Here is a 22468-nt window from a genome sequence, read left to right on the forward strand (position 1 = left end):
TAACCATGCCAACATAATTTTATACACACAACTGACATCATATTATGGCACATTGTTATGATATTTTAGAACACAAACTGCACTGGTGGCAACTTACATGATGCTTGTTTACAATAAACAGACTAACTTGATGGCAATATGTAGTACAGAATCTATAATATATTTTACAGTAACTACTATTTCAGGTTTATTTGAATATATTTCCTACCTCATATTCCATTATGTGTTGCGAAGCTCGTTTATTAATGGGATGCTTTGAACAAATAGTATTATCAAAATTGATAAATATTGTTATGACACAACATGTAGCTACTGTTTGTTCAAATTACCCACAAAGCAGCACTAAGAATATACATAATATTAACAATGCTAAGTTCAACAAATAATAGCCAACTGAAGCATCAAATAGTTACTACAAGTGCATAGTTCTGGGTCACTTAACCTGTACGCAGAATGTACTTTAAGTTTAATTCAATTTAAATTTCTTAGATGCATGAAACAATGATTATACAGCATACATTTCAGTAACCACTTGAGCACAAAATCAAGATCTGTAGTTGTAATGTACTTTACTATGCAAGTTAATTTGACAACAGCGCCCTCTATGTTACTTAGTAACTATGCTATTTTTAGATTATGCTAATAAAGCTGATCTGTACATGGCTGCCATTTTTGGATTGTTATTGTGTAGTCTGCTGGTCAATTGTTTTAAATACACAGCAGTAGTCAATAAGAAATTACGTCTATTTGGTCAAATATTATATAAAAATTTACATAAAAAATACATAAAAACAGATAAAATGTTGCACCAACATTTTTGCAGGAGAAATGATGGTACTCAAAGAACAATAACGACTAAAATTATCAAATAACTGTAATCAGGGATGTATAATGCAAAAAAACAGCTGCTGCAGTAAAATCAGAAAAATGCTTGCTCATCTATAGTAAAATAGACAGCAGGATTACTTAGAGCAGTTAAAGAAATTACCAATATATAACAACTATATGTCCAGGCAGACAGACTGATTTGGTGCCCAAGTAGAAAGACAGATGTTTGAAACTAACATTTTCACATATGAAACATTCAGTTCACAGACACATTGAAATAATTTAGGTTCCAACCAAATTTAGAATATATATGGTAGTGTTAAATGTGTAGTTTGTGCTTCAACCACATTCTGCTTAAGGCATTTTCATAATTTGGTATAATTTTATTATTTTCCAATATCCCGAATATTTATTATAAAGCATATTTCAGATGATATCAAGGAAGTGCCAGATATGATGCAGAGTGTGTATTGTTTAAAAAAGAAACGATAAGAAACCTCATTTACCGCCTGGTCCATGTAAACATTTGTCCATATAGTGTCATGTTGTTGTTCAATTACCATTGGTCGACTCAATACATGAATATATTTCTAAAAAAAAAGAAGGATTTAGATGGACAGTATCATTAGAACACACATGTTGTATTAAATTAGTCAAGAAGAAGAAATATTTTGTTTAAATGCATATGTCTAATGAAATATATTGCTGGTCAAATGTTTGTAGGTTTGCAGTGTAACAAGAACTACTTGGCTATAAGACTACTGTTGACTAACAATTTGCCAATGTGGGGAAATAGACAATTTGACTGCCTAGAGCCAGCTGGGAGTTGATGACAGGGAAATCAATGGCAGTTTTATTATAAAATCTTTAAAATCCCTGCATGGACATGTAAATAATGAAATAATTAATTAAATAACTAAATTCCTGAATAGAGGAACAGTTGGAAGCTAAACTCACAAGTACATGATGATTACATCCTCGTACCAATAGCAGTATAAGCACTTTGAGCTTAACACAGTAAAATTTATATTATATATAATGGTGATGGCACAAAAGCCCCACCAATACAGGTTTAATGTGTAATATTAAAGCATGTTTATGACTCAAATCTCATGCTCTCTCGCATGATATTTACATAGATCTCGCACTTTCTCACGTGGCTCAACATCACAATCAGTTTGTTTCAGGTGCCATATTAGAAGTAGCCTGAAATTGTTACGGAGCTTAATTCCTGTTTTATTCACTCACATCTTCAACTGAAGTAGTAATTCATCGTGAAATGGACAGCCACAGTATGGTTACACGCCGTAGAGGTAGAAAACATGAATAGAAAAAGTTTGATCCAAGTCTATGAACTGAACCGAGTAGACGATCTTGTTGAAACCGCGGCTACGACCACAGTCGGCGCAGCCAAGATTTTCTAGCAAATGTTCACATTTTCATGTATTTCTTCCTACCATCCTTTTATATCTTAGGGGTTATTCTGCAATTGGAACAATTGCATCATTTCGGGAACCCCCCGAAGATCATTCTTATTTTTTCTTAGGTATATTTTGTGTGGGTTTTATTATTGTAAGTTTTATTATTGTAATTACTATTACCTCATTAACGACTTCACAGGCAGCCCGCGCTGCGTCAATGGCTAACCTCAGTAGTTGCAGCCCCCACTGCCTCTACCCATAACCTCTTAACTTCATGCAGCCTCGCTGCATAACCATGGTGTAGCCGAAGCACTCGCTGCCTATACTTTCCAGTTGCAGTCATGCTACAATCTGCCATTCCATACTAACATCAAGCAGCTATGCTGCACCAACCAAAATGTTTTCAGTCTTAGTCTAGTTTGTATTTTAGTTTAGAAACTGTAAGCCAGCTAGTTTACACCTGCTTTGTTCTACATTTTGGGGGCGGCACCAGGGACCACCTTATCAGTCTGTTATGCATTGTCTCACTTTTGTGTACGATGGTCTTGTGGTGTGCCCCCCTATTTGCCAAATAAATTATTGGTTCATGTACATGCTCTTGTAATTGTGTCATAAAAATAATTTAAATTTATTTTTACCGATACTTTCTCCTGAACATCAGCTATCGTCTTGATCTGAGTAAAATAACCTACAAAGGAAAGTGACAATAGGTTATAGAGTACTGAAAATCAACGGACAAAAAATGACATAATTTTGGGTGTTTGGGACAAAAAAGACACTACTCTTTGAAAGCATTTTTCAGAAATGATTGAAAATGCAAGAAACAACAACATGACCACCAGTCAACCAATTTGAATCAAATCACAAACAAAATTACATGAATCATTGACCCACCATGAGTCATGTTCATACTAAGTTTGAATGAAATCAGTCAAGTCATGGCTGAGAAACAGTTGACATGTTAACATTTTGTAATAATATATTTTTTTTACTAAAATTATCAGCTAAATATCAACAAAAACTAACAATAACTGAAAACCACCTTTTTAACCAATTATAGCTTGCCTTTGTATCAAATTGAAGTCAAATCTGTGAAAATATCTAGCAAAAACTAAAAATACAAGCCATGCATGACACAGTCCCGTTATCGAATTTAAGATATATATATTTTGTTTATAATAATATAGCTGGAATATAACCATGTCAGAAATATGATGATGTTTAACATTTTAAATGATTGACATTTGTATCTGATTGTAAAACGAGTATTGAGAGATATTGCTCTGGAACAGCATTAATTAAAACAAAATCAGCCATTTTGAATACATGTATAATGAATATATAAAATTTTAACATAGTCAGTCAAAGCATGTCGGAGATATGGCTCTAGAAGCCCATTCATTAAAACAAAATGGCAACTAGTCAGCCATTCTGAATCTGATCTAATGTATGTACCAAGTTTGAACAAAATCCATCCATAAATGTGAGAAATGCTTGATTTTTATGATTTTTTAGCACAAAAATGGCCACTATTCGGCCATTTTAATAGGATCATCAAACCAATATATCTGTATATCTATGACATGATGTATAATAATTATTTAACATTTGAACATAATCACTCATAGCAAGTCAGAGATATGGCATGAAAACCACATTTATTAAAACAAAATGGCCGCCAGTCGGCCATTTGGAATCAAATCGTGAAACAAATTGATGTGCATATGTATAATATCATGTATGTGTGAAGTTTGATTGTGATTGGTCCAGGCATTTTCAAGATACAGGTTCGGATGCACGGACACACGTAGGTCAAAAAATAAGTCCCCGTTTTTGGACTGCGTCTGAACAGGGACTAAAAAAAGCAAACTTGCCACCAGTCAGTCATAGAAAATGATGTGCATCAGTAACCCACCATAAATCATGCCATTGGGCCATTCCAGTTTATATCTGCACCCCCCTGTTGATGTGGTCGGATTTCCAGCACTGTATGATGGGGAAAAAACCCCGGAATTTCAACTGTATATGGAGAAACAGAATCTGGAAATCCAGACGAGTATGGAAAAAAAAATCCTAGAAATCCAGGCAGTTATGGCTACTAAATAAAATATGGCCTAGTTTATCTCGCCTCATACCGGTTGATGATGTTGGATTTACAACAGTATGACTAAAAAAACTTGGAATTCTGCCTGTATAAAAAAATTGGGCCAGTATGAAATAGTTATAACTGAAATTGGATAAGGATGGTGGCACAAATGAGCCCATCAACACCGTGAATCAGGACTAGTTTGGATTTCCATTGTCAAATATAAAATTTTGAACTTGGTAAATTAGCATATGATGAGAGTTATATTTGGAAATCCTACTCTGTATGGTGGCACAATGGCAGTAGGAACTATAGTTTTGGATTTCCATTACTGTATGGTGAATGGTGATTTGGAAATAAAACTTTGTATGACTTATACACCCATGGAAATTATACCCTGTATGAAGTAAACACACAAGCTCATCAACAGGGGGGTGCAGATATAAACTGGAATGGCCCATTACCAAGTTTGAATAAAATCAGTCAAAGCATAATTTCTTGAGAAATATATATTTTCGATAAAATAATGTTGACCATGTACAATTAAACTCTTTGGATAGACCTTGTTTAATATTCTAATAAATTTTGATAAAGATTAATATACAAACCTTTATTTTCACATGCCATATCTCGAACCATCTCTAAATAATTCACCTCTCTACCAATCACATAGGTAAATAAACGCACCTGACAATGCATGTAAGAAAGTTAATAATGTAATGTGAGAAAATATACTAATCAATACTAATATTTTTGATGGCACAACCTAAAGTCCATGTTTACATTTCTTTAGTGCTTTATTTGCTTGTGTAACTGCCAAACCCCATTCATACATATTTATATATGATAAGTTATAATGACACAAGTCATTGAAAATGACACAGTCCCTGTTAAATTTTTGAAAGTTCTCTTTGTGCTCGTCATATTAAAGTGGAGGGGTTGTCGCGAGTGTCTTCTTGAAACTTGAGTCCCTAGTGGCGTATACAACAAATTGTTTATTTACATCAAATTCAAACACGTGTTGCGTCACGACCCCTCCCGTTTAAGACAAAGAAAAACATAGATCACAAGTGAAAGCATGTCCAAGTTATCACACTTTAAACAAACAAGATGGCTGCCAGTCGGCCATATTTGATCAAATTGCAAATTGAATTGACATGTACATGTCTCTTCATTTATGACATGCTAAATACCAATGAAAATGTTACATAGAGATAGAGAAATATGGCCAAAAATGAAAACAGCCGTTATTCGGCCATCTTTGATCTGATTATGAAACAAAGTGACATGTATGATGTATGTGCCAAATATGAATGAAAATGGTACATAAAACTTGGAAATATAGTAGCAAGGCCAAAAAGTCAGATGGCTGTCAATCGGCCATCCTTGATCCGATTTTGAAACAAATTGTCTGAACATGTATCCTAGCATGTATAAAGTACGTGCCAAATTTGAATGAAAACTGACAAAGCATGTCCAAGATACCACATTCAAAATAACAAACAAGATGCCTGATAGTCGACCATCTTTGATCCAATTGCAAAAGAAATTGTCATGGACAAGTATCCTAATATGTATAAACTATGTACCAAGTTTGAATGAAAACTGAAACAAACAAAATACAACATTTTCAAAAAACAAGATGGCTGCCAGTCAGCCATTTTGAATTGAATCGCTAAACCACTGCATGTGCATATGTCCCATACAAAGTACTAGGCACATGCAAAGAATGAACGGAATCGGTCCTAAGGATTATGAAATACGACTCCGGACAGACACATGGACACACAGACGGATGGACGGAGACCGAATTATAAGTCCTCGTTTTCAGACTTCGTCTTTAATCAAATCCAACCCAGTATAAATTGGAAATGTAGATTTTTTGTTTTTTTGAAGGGCCAATCTACTGAAAAACAAAATCTGCATATCATTCAGAATATGACTGTCTTTGTACCAAATTATAAAAAAAGATTGGTCCAGGTATGTTCAAGAAATTACAATAGACATGTACACAGATGAACAGACAGATGGACAGTGAAACCTATGAACAGATGATTGAAACTTAAAAGTCCCCATTTTGGTTGGACTAAATATATAAAAAATATTTATAATTGAATATTGCACCAAATTTAAAACATAGCAACACTATTGAAACCTTGCCCACAAGGGAATAGTTGATACAACTGGTTAAGTTGTGACCAAGAATTGGCTAAATTTTTGAAATAGTGAAATTTTATTACATAATTTTCATTTCTTATTACCAATGATTTAACTAAAGTATACATTTTGGGGGGGGCGTGATTTTGTGATGTTCTGTTTCCATCGATTTTGTTGATTTTATTTTACATCCAGAATAGCTAAAATAATCATTAAGGTAATGTGAAATAGAAAATGGTTCACCATCACTGGCATATTATTACTGTTTACGTCATATTGTTCTAATATGTAAAATATATTCACAAGAAACTCATGGGCAGCATTTTTCATAACAGGATTAAATAGTTCAGTACTTTCAATGTACTTCTGTAACCATGCTGCACTATTAAAATTGTTGATACCCAAATACATCTGGATTATAAATGATTCTCGTTCACATGACAAACAAGATGGTGTTTTATTTTTTCGCTATTGATGGGTTTTTGATTTGGTAAGAATGTAGCTTGCAAATGCTAATACTTGTAACATTTTGAAAACATGTCCAAGGTTTTCTAACCCAGCACCAGGGAGTCCATTTATAACATCTAACCAATCAGTACTCACAATATTCTTTTGATACAGGTGAAACTGATTTGGTAATTGCATTACATTTGAAGATAATTCTTTTTGATTTGTTAGTCTGTTAAGTTGTTGTATTATTTGGTACATAAAATTATCAACTATATGGGTAACAACAAACTACATAATATTTCACTATTTACTTCAAGGTTACTGTACTGTTGAGGCTGTGACTCGCATGCTCTTATTTCAGCATGTATTTACGATTTTGTTCACGATTTATTCTAAAACTATTTCTTAAGTCGAGTCATTCTAAATAATAATACTATTGGAATGACACTTATATAATTGTGCAAAGTTACATGTAACTTAATAGTCTGCATAATACTGCTCAATAAACAATAACAACTACTATATATGCCAACTTATCATATAATTATCTTATGTGACTTAATAGGATATAACCCATTGTACAGTAATAACTTTAGAAAACTTATTGCACTGAAGCATACTGAATATGCTTTATAGCAACTTATTACTACCTTATACTAAAATATATTTGGATATTTAGAGTGCTAACGAATTCCAACTTATGGTTCGGTTAGACTTAAAATACACCACGAATATTCACTTTTGAGATGTAATTTTTGATATGTGTTGGTTCCTGGATATTTAAGCTTCGTCGTCCTGTACTTTGTTTAGTAAATCTTTCATTTCTTTGTCAACTAACATGCCGGAAATCAAATTAGCATAACAATGCGTTCAAAGGTTGTTGCCATTTTATTCGACAGCTTTCCACACTAGTGCCACACTACATACAACTAAAACATTTAAACCTTTGTTGGGAAATTCACGTGTAAATTGCGTTTTTAAGTCGCGTACCATAAATTGCGTTTTACAGTTCCTCAAGTTTGTTCCAAAGACCAGTCGCACCAGAGATAACCAGAACATTGATTCGTTTAAAAACATTTTTGACCTTTGTGAATTGATGATAAGCAAACAATCATGGTAGATTGGCCCTGACTTTCTGAAACGCAAAGGAGATAAGACTCGATTTTCATAGACTCAAGTCGTTTAGATCAGACAGTTGTTTCAGGTTAGATAGCATTTAGTGTTCATTTCTATGCAATATAAAATCATACCGATGCTGTGGGTGGTGAAGGCTGACAGATTGTTTTGGTTCTGTGTCCGGCTCTCATGGCACGGGCAACTGATATTAGCTGACATTTTTTTACTATTCTGACGTGTTCTGGGCTGTATATAACAGTTAGACACTGACAAGTAAGTAGGTTGGTACTAGTAAACAGCCAGAGACATAGTCAATTTAGGAATCTGAATCAGTTAGGCCCTGAAAATAGCGTCATCGCACAGTATTCCATTAATGAACAAAGTTCACATAACAATCTTATGCCTACAAATCATCCCATAATTATTGACAAGTTGTTACTAGCTTGTACTAAAACAAGCCGATAGGCTGGTTGGCGATCAGCTTCACTAAAAAAACAAGCAGCATGTTTTCGGCTGTTGCCATGGTAGGCACCGGGCACCGTATACGAAGTTCGCCAAAAAAACACTCAGTCTTTAGAAGTCACTTTATTTTATTGCTAGGACGTATTCTGCTGTTAAATTTGTTATTTCCAACCGTTTTGCGATAGTATTTTCTAGATTGAAGGCAGCATTAACAGTTCATTCAAAGTTGCGTTGGGATTAGGTTGATATGGTGTAACAATGTCGGCGCTGGTGATCTCTTACTGGTGTACAGGCAATGTAGCCGAAATAAAAAGCATGACATTTAAACACTGCTATTACAAGACTGGTAATAGGTAATAAATTTGGAGCGAAAGTATTCCAATTAGTGGCGGTACGACCTGCCTGTCAAGTACGAACAAAATCAGCCAAGCCAAAAAAATCACAGAAGAGTTAAAAAGCAATTCTTGGTGAACTGTAACCCCAACTTTGGGGTCAAATTTCTCGGTAATGAAAAAAGATACCAAAAATTCAAATAGTAATTTTGTGCCCACACTCAAGCACTCAGCTTGAATGAGCTATGTTTGAGGTGTTTTATCCTGAATTTGTAGGAGATACATTTTGGGCCCAAGCTTTTAAACATACATGTATATTACATAAATAAAAAGGTCACTGGTTTGCCATTAGGTTGGTTTGAATGATCTGTCTGATGAGGTCAAAATAACTTATATCAAAATATTCTTTCCAGAATAATAATGAGCCATGTGCTAATGCATACTAAGGAGGTTACATAATCATAAATGGTATTCTCTTATGTCAGTTACATCCTCTGTTTGATGCCTTCATTATGACACTGATTGCGTGTCTCGTTCTGCAAAAGTGTTTCAGATATGACAGTTATGCATATTAATGAGTTCACATGACCATATATGGTCATCTGTTATTTTTATCAAATGTCTTGTTTAACGTCATCATAATTCAGAACAGTGCTTAAGATATAGCAGTTATGCATATTAATGAGGTTAGAAGACCCTGCCCCATGGGCGCGTGACCTAGCCATATGCCATTCAGGGGAAAGACTGTATCTAAAGAGTAGAATACACATACAAAATTTTATTCCAATTGGACCAATACAACACATTTAATTGAACAATTTCTGTTTGCACAATATCCAAGATGGCGGCCAAATCATATGACTGATCAAAATTATATTATTTTTCTCATATGGATCTATGGGCAATATATTATTTATGAAAACATTTAGTAGATTGGTTGAAGCAGCTTTAAGAAACAAATGCCAAAACATTTCGTCATTTTTACCTAAAATCCAAGATGGGAGCCAAACCACGTGACTGGTCAAAACTATATTATTTGTTTCAAATGGAGCAATGACCAAACATAAAATATACAACATATCTAGTCGAGAAACAAAGGGCCAAACTTTTGGTCCTTTTTACCTAAAATCAAAGATGGTGGCCAAACCATGTTACTAATCTGATTGTTTTCTTCGATATCTGAAAGAGTTCACTATAAAGCTGCAATTTAGCTGATTAGAAGATGATCACACAATTGTGGCTTGATTAAAAAAACTACTTCCTAAAAATGTTTAAACTTAAATGTGCTTTGTATATTGAAGCTAAATACTATATATGGGAGCATTTTGCTTGGCGGTTCTGAAGAAGAAGATTTTCAAGTGCTTTTTCCCGTTTTGGGGAGAAAAAAGATAGCGGAAAAGTTGAGCTTTACGTTTAGAATTTGTTTTCAGATATCTATTACACATGAGTTGTACTATATGCCATACCCTGATCTCCTAGACCCTCAGAAAGTGGTCAAATAGCCACTTACTGTTCAATCCAATATGGCTGCCGAACTAATTGATCAATCAAAATTCTGAAAGTCTTATGCACCAGTTCACAATAGGGATTACAAAGTATGCAGCATTTCAAACTATTCCGTTCAGCGGTTTTCTCAAACAACTTGACAAAAAGAAAATTACGGAAGAAACGAAGAAGAAAGAAAAAGCTGAACGATAACAATAGGGGCCTAGCCCTTAGGGCTTGGGCCCCTAATTATACGTGAAAACACTGGAAATCACACAGACAGACACACACACCTGCAAAAGTGATTATGAGGGCAATCCTAGCGAAGCGGATCGCCAATATGTTATTTAGAGTACTAACAAATTCCCACTTCCTGTCCGATTAGAATTAAAATACACCACGAATATTCACTTTTGAGATTTTTGGTATGTGTTGGTTCTTGGATATTTCAGCTTCGTCGTCCTGTACTTCATTTAGTAATTCGAACTTCGCAGATTGTGTCAAATCGGAGAGTTTCTTGATTTCGATATCAAAACCGCCTTGGCTTAATTATTTGTTGGGGGGGTGGGGGTTAGGTACATGTTTGGTAATCAAATTCACGGGAAGTTGACAATCCCTAATATTGCTAAATCGCCAGTTGTGAACTTTATCAGGATTCCTGTATAAAGTTACACATCATTCTAGCAAGGAAAAATATTGATTACTGTTGTGCAGGTTATATAATAAAATATGAAATAATTTCAATTTTGTTAGTATATCTTTATTTATTTATTAAAATATGTACACATTATATCTAATTGGGGGTGGGTATTGCCAAGCAAGTTTATAAAATTATAAACAAATACTTTCGTAAATAACACTGACCGCGAAATACACCTGTGAGAAGTATTACTGATGAATACTTTATATTGTATTTCTTTCAATTTGAATTAGTTGTATTGCAATGCATTAGTAATAATAATAATATTTATTGCATCTTTAGAAAAACAGTATTTCTATCAGTACAGTAGCAATAAAAGTATACTAAATAAGTATAAATAGTGTAAATGTATACATTCCTTTATTTCATTGTTGAGACTGAGTTATACAGTTTGTTACGTACTACAATTTATCTATATTGGAAAACGATTATGGGAATTATTAATTTCAATAAACAATATTCAACTATCCTTTGCAACACCAATAAGATCATAATGGTAATGTTTATTGGTCTTTGAAACTAGAGGCATTATCAGAGCATGGGTCTTATTTTGGAACTCCTGCCAGGATGGTATTCCCAGAATAGTGCCAGTTGTTAAAGAAACATAAAACTTTAATTCTCAACAACAATGAAAGGACCAGTTACTAAGACAAAGCCCTACTTCCTGCAAAACCTTACAGATACGAAACCCAATTACCTCAAAAGCCACTCACCGCGGAGCTACTAGTAGTATAATTAATATATGTGAACTCAGGGATATAAATTATTGTACATGTACAGTAGCAACTTTACAAAACTTATTGCACTTAGTTCATACCGACTACAACTGATTATAGTAGAATATCTTATAATGTTTAACTAACTAAAAGAATGTTTTTGTACTGACGACAGTACCAAGCTCACAGTAAAACTGACAAGGAGTTATTGACAACTTTGACTAGATCTAATTACCATACAATGATCAAATGTTAACTGAAGTATAAATAGAAGGCATTTTCTAATAATGAACTCCAGATGGCCCTCATTATAATAAGATGGAAAACATACTTAAGTCACACAATGGAAATGAAATGACACACATAGTTGTACTAAGTTAACCCAAGTTAACTCTATTTGAGAAGATTACTGCTCACAGTATAAACTGACAAATGTATTTGAAAATAAAATTTGAATAGATATAATTACCATACAGTGACTTCACACAAGGTCAAATATTAACTGGAGTAAAAACAAAGTCATTTTTCTATAATGAACTAAAGATGGCACAGGTTCCAATAAGATGAAATGCATACGTAATCACACAACAATGGAACATAAATGAGACATGGAGAGGAAATCTCATAGCTGCTCAAACTGGAATGGAGATTGAAACGAAAAATAGACAAACGGCTAAAGATATAAAACAAGATTTACAGGGAATAAGAATGGAGATAAAGGACATTCAAACTTTCTCGCTTGCAACTGAAAATCGATTTGCCTGTTTACAGTACGGCCTTGAAGACAACACCAGTAGTGATAATAAAGTGAACACTGGAAGAAAACAGTCATCAGTGGAATGTTCCCCAGCAGACAATGAGGAAACTGATAAAGAAGACAGCAGCAACAAAGTTTACTCTAATGCCAAATATGATTTAAGAAATGTTGATATTCTTATCATAGATGACTCTATAACTAAGCATATTAACCCAGAAATATTGTACAGAAGTCAAAGAACAAAGAAAATTCAAACATCAACAACTACAGAAACAATGTCATACATAGCTAATGTAAGAAATCAAGATAGTGTAAACCTTGTAATAACACATGCGGGTACAAATGACTTGGTTAACAATGAACATCAAAGAGTTAGTAATGAAATGGATAACATGATTGACAACTTCAAAAGAAGGTCCACAAATGCAAGACTTGCAGTGTCAAGTATATTACCAAGACATGGTGCCAACAGAGGAAAAATAAATTCAGCAATAGATGAAATAAAACCAAAGAATCAAACTCAAATGAAATGAAACACAGAAAACTTAGCAAAGTTGGAGATCTGTTTACTGATGATAGAGTACATATAAAGAAGAGTGGTACCAGTCTGCTTGTAGCAGATATTAAACGTACCATTAATAGAAACTTAAATAACAAAGATCACAGATATTCAAATCAGCCTAACTATCGTAAATACAATGATCATCAAAGACAAGATTATGATCCAAGTAATCAACGTAGGGGATATAATCTTGATGGTTATTCATACAATAGTACACAGGCCAACAAACGTAGCAATATAACTGAAGACTACTGGAGAAATTATTCCTACAACCAAGACAGCTACGACAAATACCATAGCCCACATCACCAGAATCTCAGGAATTATGATAAGAATTTTTCAAATTATAGATACAATGATGGGGATAATTACGCTAGATATGGGAATCATCACCAATCACAGATGTACTACAGCAATCGAAGTGATAGAAATACACAAAATGACAGAGGATATGTTCATGATGGATATACTGATAACCACAACTACAATACTTATTGTAGATATATTGTCACCTGTAGATATTGGTAAACATCTAGTCTAAATATTCTAGTTTTGTTTTTCATTGAATAATTAAATAATTATACCTTAACAAAGTTATTAACCTACAACCCTGTATTGCTAAACCCTCTAATGATAAAAAGAACAACTGACTGTGTTAGCCACACCAACCTAATTGTTGGGAGTTGGAACATTCATGGTCCTGGTGCTTATAAGACTAAAGAGGCTGATTAGAAGGGATTCGGGGGGGGGGGGGGGTTGCTTTATTATTTAAGTCCAAATTTAACAATTGTCTGAAGAAAATTGATTCTGCAATAAGTGATTTCATTTGGTGTAAAATAGATAAAAAATACTTTTCTTTAGACAAAGACATTTATTTGGGATGCATATACATACCTCCTGAAAACTCAAATTATCATTTAGACAATGATTATTTTGATATTTTAGAAATGGAAATCACCAATTTCTCTCATAAAGGTGAAGTAATAATTGCTGGGGACTTTAATAGTCGTACAGGTTCTCTAGCAGATTATATTGTATTTGACGACAATGAACACATCCCAGTACCAAATAACTATATTGCTGAAATGTTTAGTAACAGGCATATGCAAGATAAATTCAAAAATAGATTTGGAATGCATCTAGTCGAGCTCTGTATAAATAACAACTTGATCATTTGTAATGGTAGAAAAATTGGTGATTTAATTGGCAATAATACTTATCATCACCCAGCAGGATCTAGCACAGTAGACTATTGCATAACAACAAAGAATCTTTATGAACAAATCCAATATTTCAAAGTTTACAATATTAGTTATTTATCAGATGACTGTCCTATTTTTCTTTCTCAAAAAATAGTTAATTACAATACAGATCATAACAAGTTTACTGATCAGTTGCACCCCCATCCTTCAAAATATGTATGGGATGAAAACTCTCAAGAAAATTATACAGAGATGTAAAAAAATAAAGCATTCTTTTCAGCAAGTATTTGAGCTATAATCTCCATAACATGAATATTGATGAAGCAACAGTCAAGTTGAAAGAAATTCTGATTAAATCTGCTGACAGTTGTCTAAAAAAAATTACACCAAAAAATAGTAAAAAAATTAAAACGTATTAATCAACCTTGGTTTGACAAATCATGTTACATTCTAAAAAAAGAGAACTTTTATCAATTTCAAAACAAACATCGAAGCAACCAAACAACCCATTTATAAAGCACAGATACCATATATTTAAAAAAAATATACTATCGGTAGATTAATAAACAAGCAGCCTCTCGGCTGAGATAGCTCCGCTGTTAGCAATTTAATGCACATTTCAATTAAAGAACTGAAGATATCATTAGAAAATGAACAATGTGCATAGCATCAATGCAATGGGACTTTTCAACAAGAATTCAAAAATATCATTTTTCACCATTAATGATTGTGGTTTTTAACAAGAATTTGAGAGAGGTTCACAATGTAGTACCTATATATGTAATATCAAAGCAATTGAACTTGCGGTTTTCAACAAGAAGTCGAAAATATCACTTTTTACCAAAAATGACAAAAATATTCACAAAAATTAGAGAATTAAAGATATCTTTACAAAATGAACAAATCTGAGAGAGGTCCACATGTAGTACCTATATACGTTATATCAAAGCAATTGGACTTGTGGTTTTTAACAAGAAGTTGAAAATATCACTTTTACCAAAAATGACAAAAATATTCACCAAAATTAGAGAATTTAAGATATCATCATGAAATGGACAAATCGGAGAGAGGTCTACCCAATGTACAAATACACCAAGTATCAAAGCATTCAGGTTTGTAGTTTTCAAGAAGAAGTCGAAAAAGTAAAACATTGACACGAACGATGGACGACGACGACAAAGTCGACAGCGGAGCTAAAAATAGAAAATCAACAGTTGAAGACAGTATTTCAAATGAAATGTTAAAAACAAAAAATAGTCTGTTAATTCCATGTATACAAAAATTATTCAATTTTATTTTGGAGAGTGGTACCTATCCAACAAGTTGGAAATCCACCTTCTTAGTACCAATACACAAATCAGGTGACAGGTCAAACCCAGCCAATTATAGAGCAATTGATATATCCAGCTGTCTGTCAAAATTATTCACAGGCATTATGAATCTCAGATTGACAAACCACTTGGAGAAAAACAAATTAATGAATGAGGCACAATTCGGATTTCGAAAAAACAGACGCACAAGTGATGCAATCTTTATGGATAAAACACTGTATGGAAAAAAAGAAACTGGTGCTAAGTGTAAAAGAGTATACAGCTGTTTTGTAGACTTAAGAAAAGCATTTGACAGTGTCTCAAGAGATGCTTTATTTCTAAAATTACAAAAAACTGGCATAAATGGCAATTTCTACAACATAATAAAATCAATGTACACTGATCAAGAATATAAAGTAAAGCTAAACAGTGGTATCACAGAGGGATTTCATCCAACAAGTGGTGTCAAACAAGGGTGCAACATCTCACCAACACTTTTTAACATTTTCATGAATGACCTCCCTGGTATATTCGGTGAGAATGTAGATAAACCAATCATGATTGACACTTTTCCCCTAAATTGCATTCAGTATGCGGATGACCTGGCAATTATTTCGAAGTCTGCGGACGGTCTACAAAACTGTCTGAACAAACTAAATGATTATTGTACAAAATGGTATCTAAATGTTAATGTTAAAAAAACTAAAGTGATGATATTTAACAACAGTAATCGTTTAATAAAAAATATGAATTTTAAAATAAATAATGAAGAGATAACATCTGTTAAGGAGTTTTGTTATTTAGAAACCATTTTCACACTAAATGGTAAATTTAGAATATAAATCAGTCAAACCTAAAAAATAAAACTATGAAAGCTTTATTTAGTATACGTCATACTATACTAAATCATAAAATGATCTCTACAAAACTAAGCCTTAAACTTTTTGATCAACTCATCTCTCCAATTTTGTTATATGGGTCAGAGATTTGGGCCAATGAAGTTACAAATGAAAACAATTACTTGGAGCAAGCATGCAACCACTTTTACTGGTTTATTTTAGGTGTTAGTAAAGTAACACCATTGATTTGTATAAGAGGCGAAATTGGTAGAATTCCTATAAGGATTAAGACAACTTTATCACAAATTAAATATTGGCACAGATCGTCTTTGCTACCTGAAAATCATATTCTAATCAAAGAAAGCTTAGAAAGAACTCCCGTGTACTGAGAGTTTTGGAGACACATTAAAAATTAATTCAAAATTACTTATACTTGAGATATTGATGGAATAGCTGAAAACTAATTATGCAAATAAGGTAACTAATATGAACAGATTTAAGTGTAAAACTAATAACCCCTGCACAATGTACCAAGTTTCATTGAAATGTGATTAGAACAAAAAAAATATTAATTATTATGCTAATTAGAGAATTAATATGAACAGATTTTAACCCAAAATTAATCAGACTGTTTATTGCCCTAGAGCATTTACGTATCAAGTTTTATTCAAATGTGATGATCAATACTCGAGATATCAGTATTAATTAATTATGTTAATTAGGTGATTAAGAAGCATAAATATTTACTAAAAACTAATATGGTGCACAGTCTTAGGTTCAATGAAATATGATGGGTACTCTTTAAAAGTTTCATTGAAATCCAATGAGTGGTTTTTAGACATCATAGAACAGCAAAAAATTAACTAATTATGCAAATTAGGTAATTAATAGGCACATTTATTTATCCCAAAATTAATCAGGTCTCTGCATAGTCCTAGAATATCTATGTCGCAAGTCTCATTGAAATGTGATGATTAGTACTTGAGATATCAGGTGAAAATCTGAAAATTAATTAATTATGCTAATAAGGTGATTAATATGCACAAATTTTTACCCAAAAACTAATTAGGTCTCTGCACAGTCCTCAAGTAACTATGTACTAAGTTTCATTGAAACGTGATCATTACTACTCGAAATATCAAAAGCTGAAAATTAATTAATTATGCAAATTAGGTAATTAATATGTATTGATATTACCCTAAAAACTATCATGTATGTGCAGTATCATATGACACCTATGTACCAAGTTTTATTGAAATGTTATGATTAGTACTTGAGATATCAGTGGAAAGCCGAAAATTGATTAAGCATTATGTAAATTAGGTAATTAATAATTAACAGATTTTTACCCAAAACTAATCAAATCTGCGCATTAGTTCAGAGCATCCATGTGCCAAGTTTCATTGAAATCCAATGAGTGGTTCTTCAAAAATCAGTGGAACAGTCATAAAACAGCTTAAAATCAGTTAATTATCATGCAAATTAGGTAATTAATATTCATAGATTTTTACCCAAAACTAATCAAATCTGCGCACTAGTTCAGAGCATCCATGTGCCAAATTTCATCAAAATCCAATGAGTGGTTGTTCAGATATCAGTGGAACAGTCTTGGAACAGCTAAAAATCAGCTAATTATCATGCAAATTAGGTAATTAATATTCATAGATTTTTACCAAAACCTAATCAACTCTGCGCATTATCCAAGAGCATCTATGTACCAAGTTTTAACAAAATTTGATTAGTGGTTCTTGAGATAACGGTGCAACAAAAAAAGTGACATACATACATACAGACATACAGACATACAGACAGGGTAACTGCAAAGACTCTCTTTTGTGCTTCGCACACGGGAGTCAAAAAGTGCACTTAAAGGCCCAGGTATACTATAAATACGCTCCTAAACAATAGGGATTATTTCCTTGCTTGTCACGCTGTAGTAAACAGTTCAAGCCAAGCTCCGGTAAAAACGCATTTTCTCGAACTTACAGGTCTATTATGTCGTGCCAAAGTGGATGCATTGTGACTATGAATATCACAGCAGTGACTGTGTGTAGTATTTATGATAATAAATAGTGTACGGGTTGAGATTTTGGCGGATAAAAGTCAAAAACAGGAACCGGGGAAAGGGACGCGCTACTAATCTTGAATAATTAACTGCTGTCAATCTGCTGCAGTAACGTGATGTTGGACCGCTGAAACAGGATGCGTCATAGGCTATGCAAGTGATTAACAACACTTATTAACATAGCCATACCTCCAATTCACACTTGCCCGGGGCAAATGAATTGGGCCTTTAAAGAAACAGTGTCTTCAAACTCGAGCTGGATAAAACATGTTAAAACAATTCTTGGACATGCTGACTTATCTGAAGTAAATAAAATATATAATGTGGGAAACATAGCTGAATTAACAAAATTGTTGAAAGAAAAATAAAAAAATTAAATTAATATATACAAACATGGTATCAGCAACTTAGTCATGTCCCAAAAAACGGAAATTCAGGAACAAACTAAGAACATATAATTTGTTTAAAATGGAATATGAATTTGAAGGATATTTAACAGAAATTCAGGACTTCAATCTGAGAAGAATGGTTACTGAGTTTCGACTTAGTGACCATAATTTGGAAACAGAATTAGGCAGGAGGAAATTTCCAAGAATTGAGGCAAACTACAGATTGTGTAAAAAATGCAACACAGGTATACTGTAGATTGATTGTTGCTTCTTCACTCAAGAAAGAAATACCCTCTTTAGAAGACTGTAAATTAAAAATGTGTAGTACAGCTAACCAAAATTTACTTGCATTATAAATAGTAGTACTGCACTTGCAAAATACTTAAAAAACACAATTTATAAAACCTAATTGTAATACCTATTTTATATACCTTTTGTTTTGTTTATAATTTTGAAACTTTTGTTGTTTTTTGTTTATTTGTGTTTGTTTTTTCTGATCTGTATACTTACCATACAGCACCCACTGATGGTGCAGTTGTGTAATAAAGTTATTATTATTTAACTGAACAAATAATTAATCATTATAATGCATGTAAAGTGCACCAAAAATGAACTTGGTTATGCTTATATCTGATAGTTATACTACCCCTACGAGTAGATTAACGGAAAATAGCGGCTCCTTTTGGAGCCTCGGTCTGGTAAAAGTCCGAGGCGCGCAGCGCCGAGGACTTTTACCTGACCGAGGCTCGAAAAGGAGCCGCTATTTCCCGTTAATCTACGAGGAGGGGTAGTATAACGAAGTTATACTGCGAATTTGACGAGTTTTGCACGGCTTATTTTAAATCCTGTAGTCATGGCGGATGTTTACAGCGCTATTGTGTAAATCGCAATTCTAAACCAGGTGTAGTCAACCGCAATTATCAGCCGTGCTCATTGGCTATAACAGATGTGTTGAAAAGCTCTAGCCAATCGGCATTTACTCAGCAGAGTTTGTTTTGTTTAACAATAGAATCCACCAACAGTGGACTTTATTGTATTACCATAACCAACACTGATTGGACCACGTGGAATTGCATATAAAACATTCGATCACGTGAATTTGGTGCTTATTTGTGAGAACAGTGTAGCACGTTGTTGGGTGAACTCCAGAGATCCGCCAGAATCATGTCCACTCAAGAATTTGCTGCTCCGGAAATTGACTGGGATTTGGAAAACTGGTTGTCCCAAATTGATGTGGATGACGCAGAGGACTTTAAACTGAGCGATATTCAGAAAGAATTCCGTTTTTGCCTCCAGTTGACAGCAAACAAGTCACCGAATACCAGCAGTCACGCAGACAACCAGACAACTCGCAGCGCTACAAAATGGGGCGTCAAAACATGGAATGAGTGGAAAGAGCAAAGCAGATGACTGATATCGCTGGGATAAAAGGTTATCATACTGGGCATTCAGGAAAGGTACGTATTAGAATTTGCACTTTAGTAATGCAATGTTCGATTTCCCCGCTGACGAGAAATAGTCATAACTTTATGTCGAAAATAATCACTACTCGTTAACTCCATTTTTCATGCAAATTGTTTGGTGGAATACCATTTAAATATTATATTCACTGGCACAATATGTCGGATTCATTTCACGCGATAAAGATTTAATGCAAACGGCTTTGGCGTGTTTTAAAGAAGCTGAACGATTGAATGTACTATAACAATATATTGATATTTTACATTGCTATGAGGTGGACTGTTACAAGCTATTGTACTTTCATATTGATACATTGTATTTTATTTTAATTAAACAGGTTACACAGGCAACCACGCTGTTCTGGCAAAATTTTGACGAGCAGCTAATAGCAGAAAGAACGGGTCACTCCAGTCTAGCAATTAGAAGCTACAAGCGAACGAGCAGACGAAAGCGGTGTCAGACGCATTGCAGCCACCCAAACTGAAAACTGCGGAAGAAGCGAAAACGCATGACATATCCACAACCCCAACAGACGAGGACAAATCTAATACCACTGTCATAACCGATTCTTCCCAAGTGTCCGTGAATTTTGTAAAAGGAAATATGAAACTTGAAATTACGTTTTTAAAATGTATCGTATAATCGTCATTGCGTATTTAAATAATTAAATGAAAATTCCACCTTGTTCTTTGTTTTCATTCAGTGGCCACCTGTTATGTTAATTAGTTTTTCACTCCTGTTGTGCTCATGAATATTTAAATTAACCCATTCATTATTAACAGTCCGGGTACCGTTAACAAGAATGCATAAGTAATTAGGTTGAAACTGTCCGCTAACGAAAGTAAGAAATATAGTTAGAACAATGGGGACGAGACAAAAAGTAGTATAACTTTGTTTATACCATATATAAATTTGTAACCGATCATGTAAGAATTACTTGAGTTATCGCGCCCACAAGCGAAAACCAATCAGTAGCCATCTCCATTAATTATGCAAGCAAAATGCACCAACATCAAACTTGACCATCTTTGCATGTTTGTTTATACCATGTATAAATTTATAACTGATCATGTAAAAATTACTCGAGTTATTGCAACCATAAGTGAAAACCAATCAGTAGCCATCTCTTAATAATTATGCAAGCAAAATGTACAAACATTGAACTTGACCATCTTTATATGCTTGTTTATAACATATATAAATTTGAAAGTGATCGTGTAAAAATTACTTGAGTTATCGCACCCACAAGTCACGCCAATAACAACAACAATGACACCAAAATGTTTCCCTTACTATACCTTCCCCTTCGTTTCTACTACACTACGAGCAAGGCAAAAAACATATAGAGAATCTATCTATACTTGAATACAGAATTAAGATTTGTGAGATGAGGTATGCTTAATTAACATCTGTCAATTAACTCTTTATTACATAACATTGTCCCCATCAGGTATGTAGTTTAATAAATATATAAAGTTTGACTACAAGCAGTCAGGGAATGCAGGAAATGTGGTTATGGAATCAAAACAAAATGATGTACATCAAGGCCCTTAATGTCCATATATGTACCAAAAATACAAAATCCATTCTTAAAGGGCCAAGATTCATTTGCGGAATGGCAGAAATGTTGATTTTGATCATCCTTTAAGTCCAAAATGACTGCAATTCGTCAATTTCAAATATGATCATCAAACAAATAATTGTATATGTTTGACATGATGTACATAACTGAGCGTGATTGGTCACGGGAAGTCAAGTTAGAGACATGATGCTTGGAAGCACATTCATTAAAACAAAATTGCCACCAATCAACCATTTTGAATCCGTTATATCATGCATCAAGGTCTAATAATATCCAACCTATATACCGGTATACTAAGTTTTGAATAAATCTATTCTTACACGACTAAGATCCTGTTCCGGATTGGCAGAAATGTTTGACTTTGAATTGCATTGTGCATATCCAAAGATACATGATATATGGGATTGATCCAAGACAAGAGATCAATCCCATTTTTAAAAAGCATCCAAACAGGGATAAAAAAAAATCCTTAAAAAAATAAATCATGCAATGTGGCACAATGCCTGTTTAAGATTTGGGATATAGTTTTGTTCATAGTAATATTGTTG

At 33.6% G+C, this 22468-nt stretch overlaps 1 protein-coding gene across 2 annotated transcripts in view; it reads right to left on the reverse strand.

Moving 5' to 3' along the window:
- The window catches only part of LOC102808683 (voltage-dependent calcium channel subunit alpha-2/delta-3-like), a 311772-nt gene that overhangs the window by 249074 nt on the left and 40230 nt on the right, over positions 1-22468 (reverse strand). The window contains exons 12-14 of one of the 2 annotated variants that reach the window (XM_085496670.1): positions 4944-5022; positions 2888-2937; positions 1335-1418 (exon numbers count right to left, since the gene is read on the reverse strand). In XM_085496670.1, coding sequence (XP_085352796.1) covers positions 1335-1418; positions 2888-2937; positions 4944-5022 — 213 coding nt within the window. Of the gene's footprint in view, positions 1-1325; positions 1419-2887; positions 2938-4943; positions 5023-22468 lie in introns of both variants that reach the window. The other variant, XM_085496668.1, reaches the window with a different exon arrangement.

The sequence above is a fragment of the Saccoglossus kowalevskii genome, chromosome 3, assembly GCF_978046115.1.
Source record: "Saccoglossus kowalevskii chromosome 3, keSacKowa6.1, whole genome shotgun sequence".
Taxonomy (NCBI): Eukaryota; Metazoa; Hemichordata; class Enteropneusta; family Harrimaniidae; genus Saccoglossus; species Saccoglossus kowalevskii.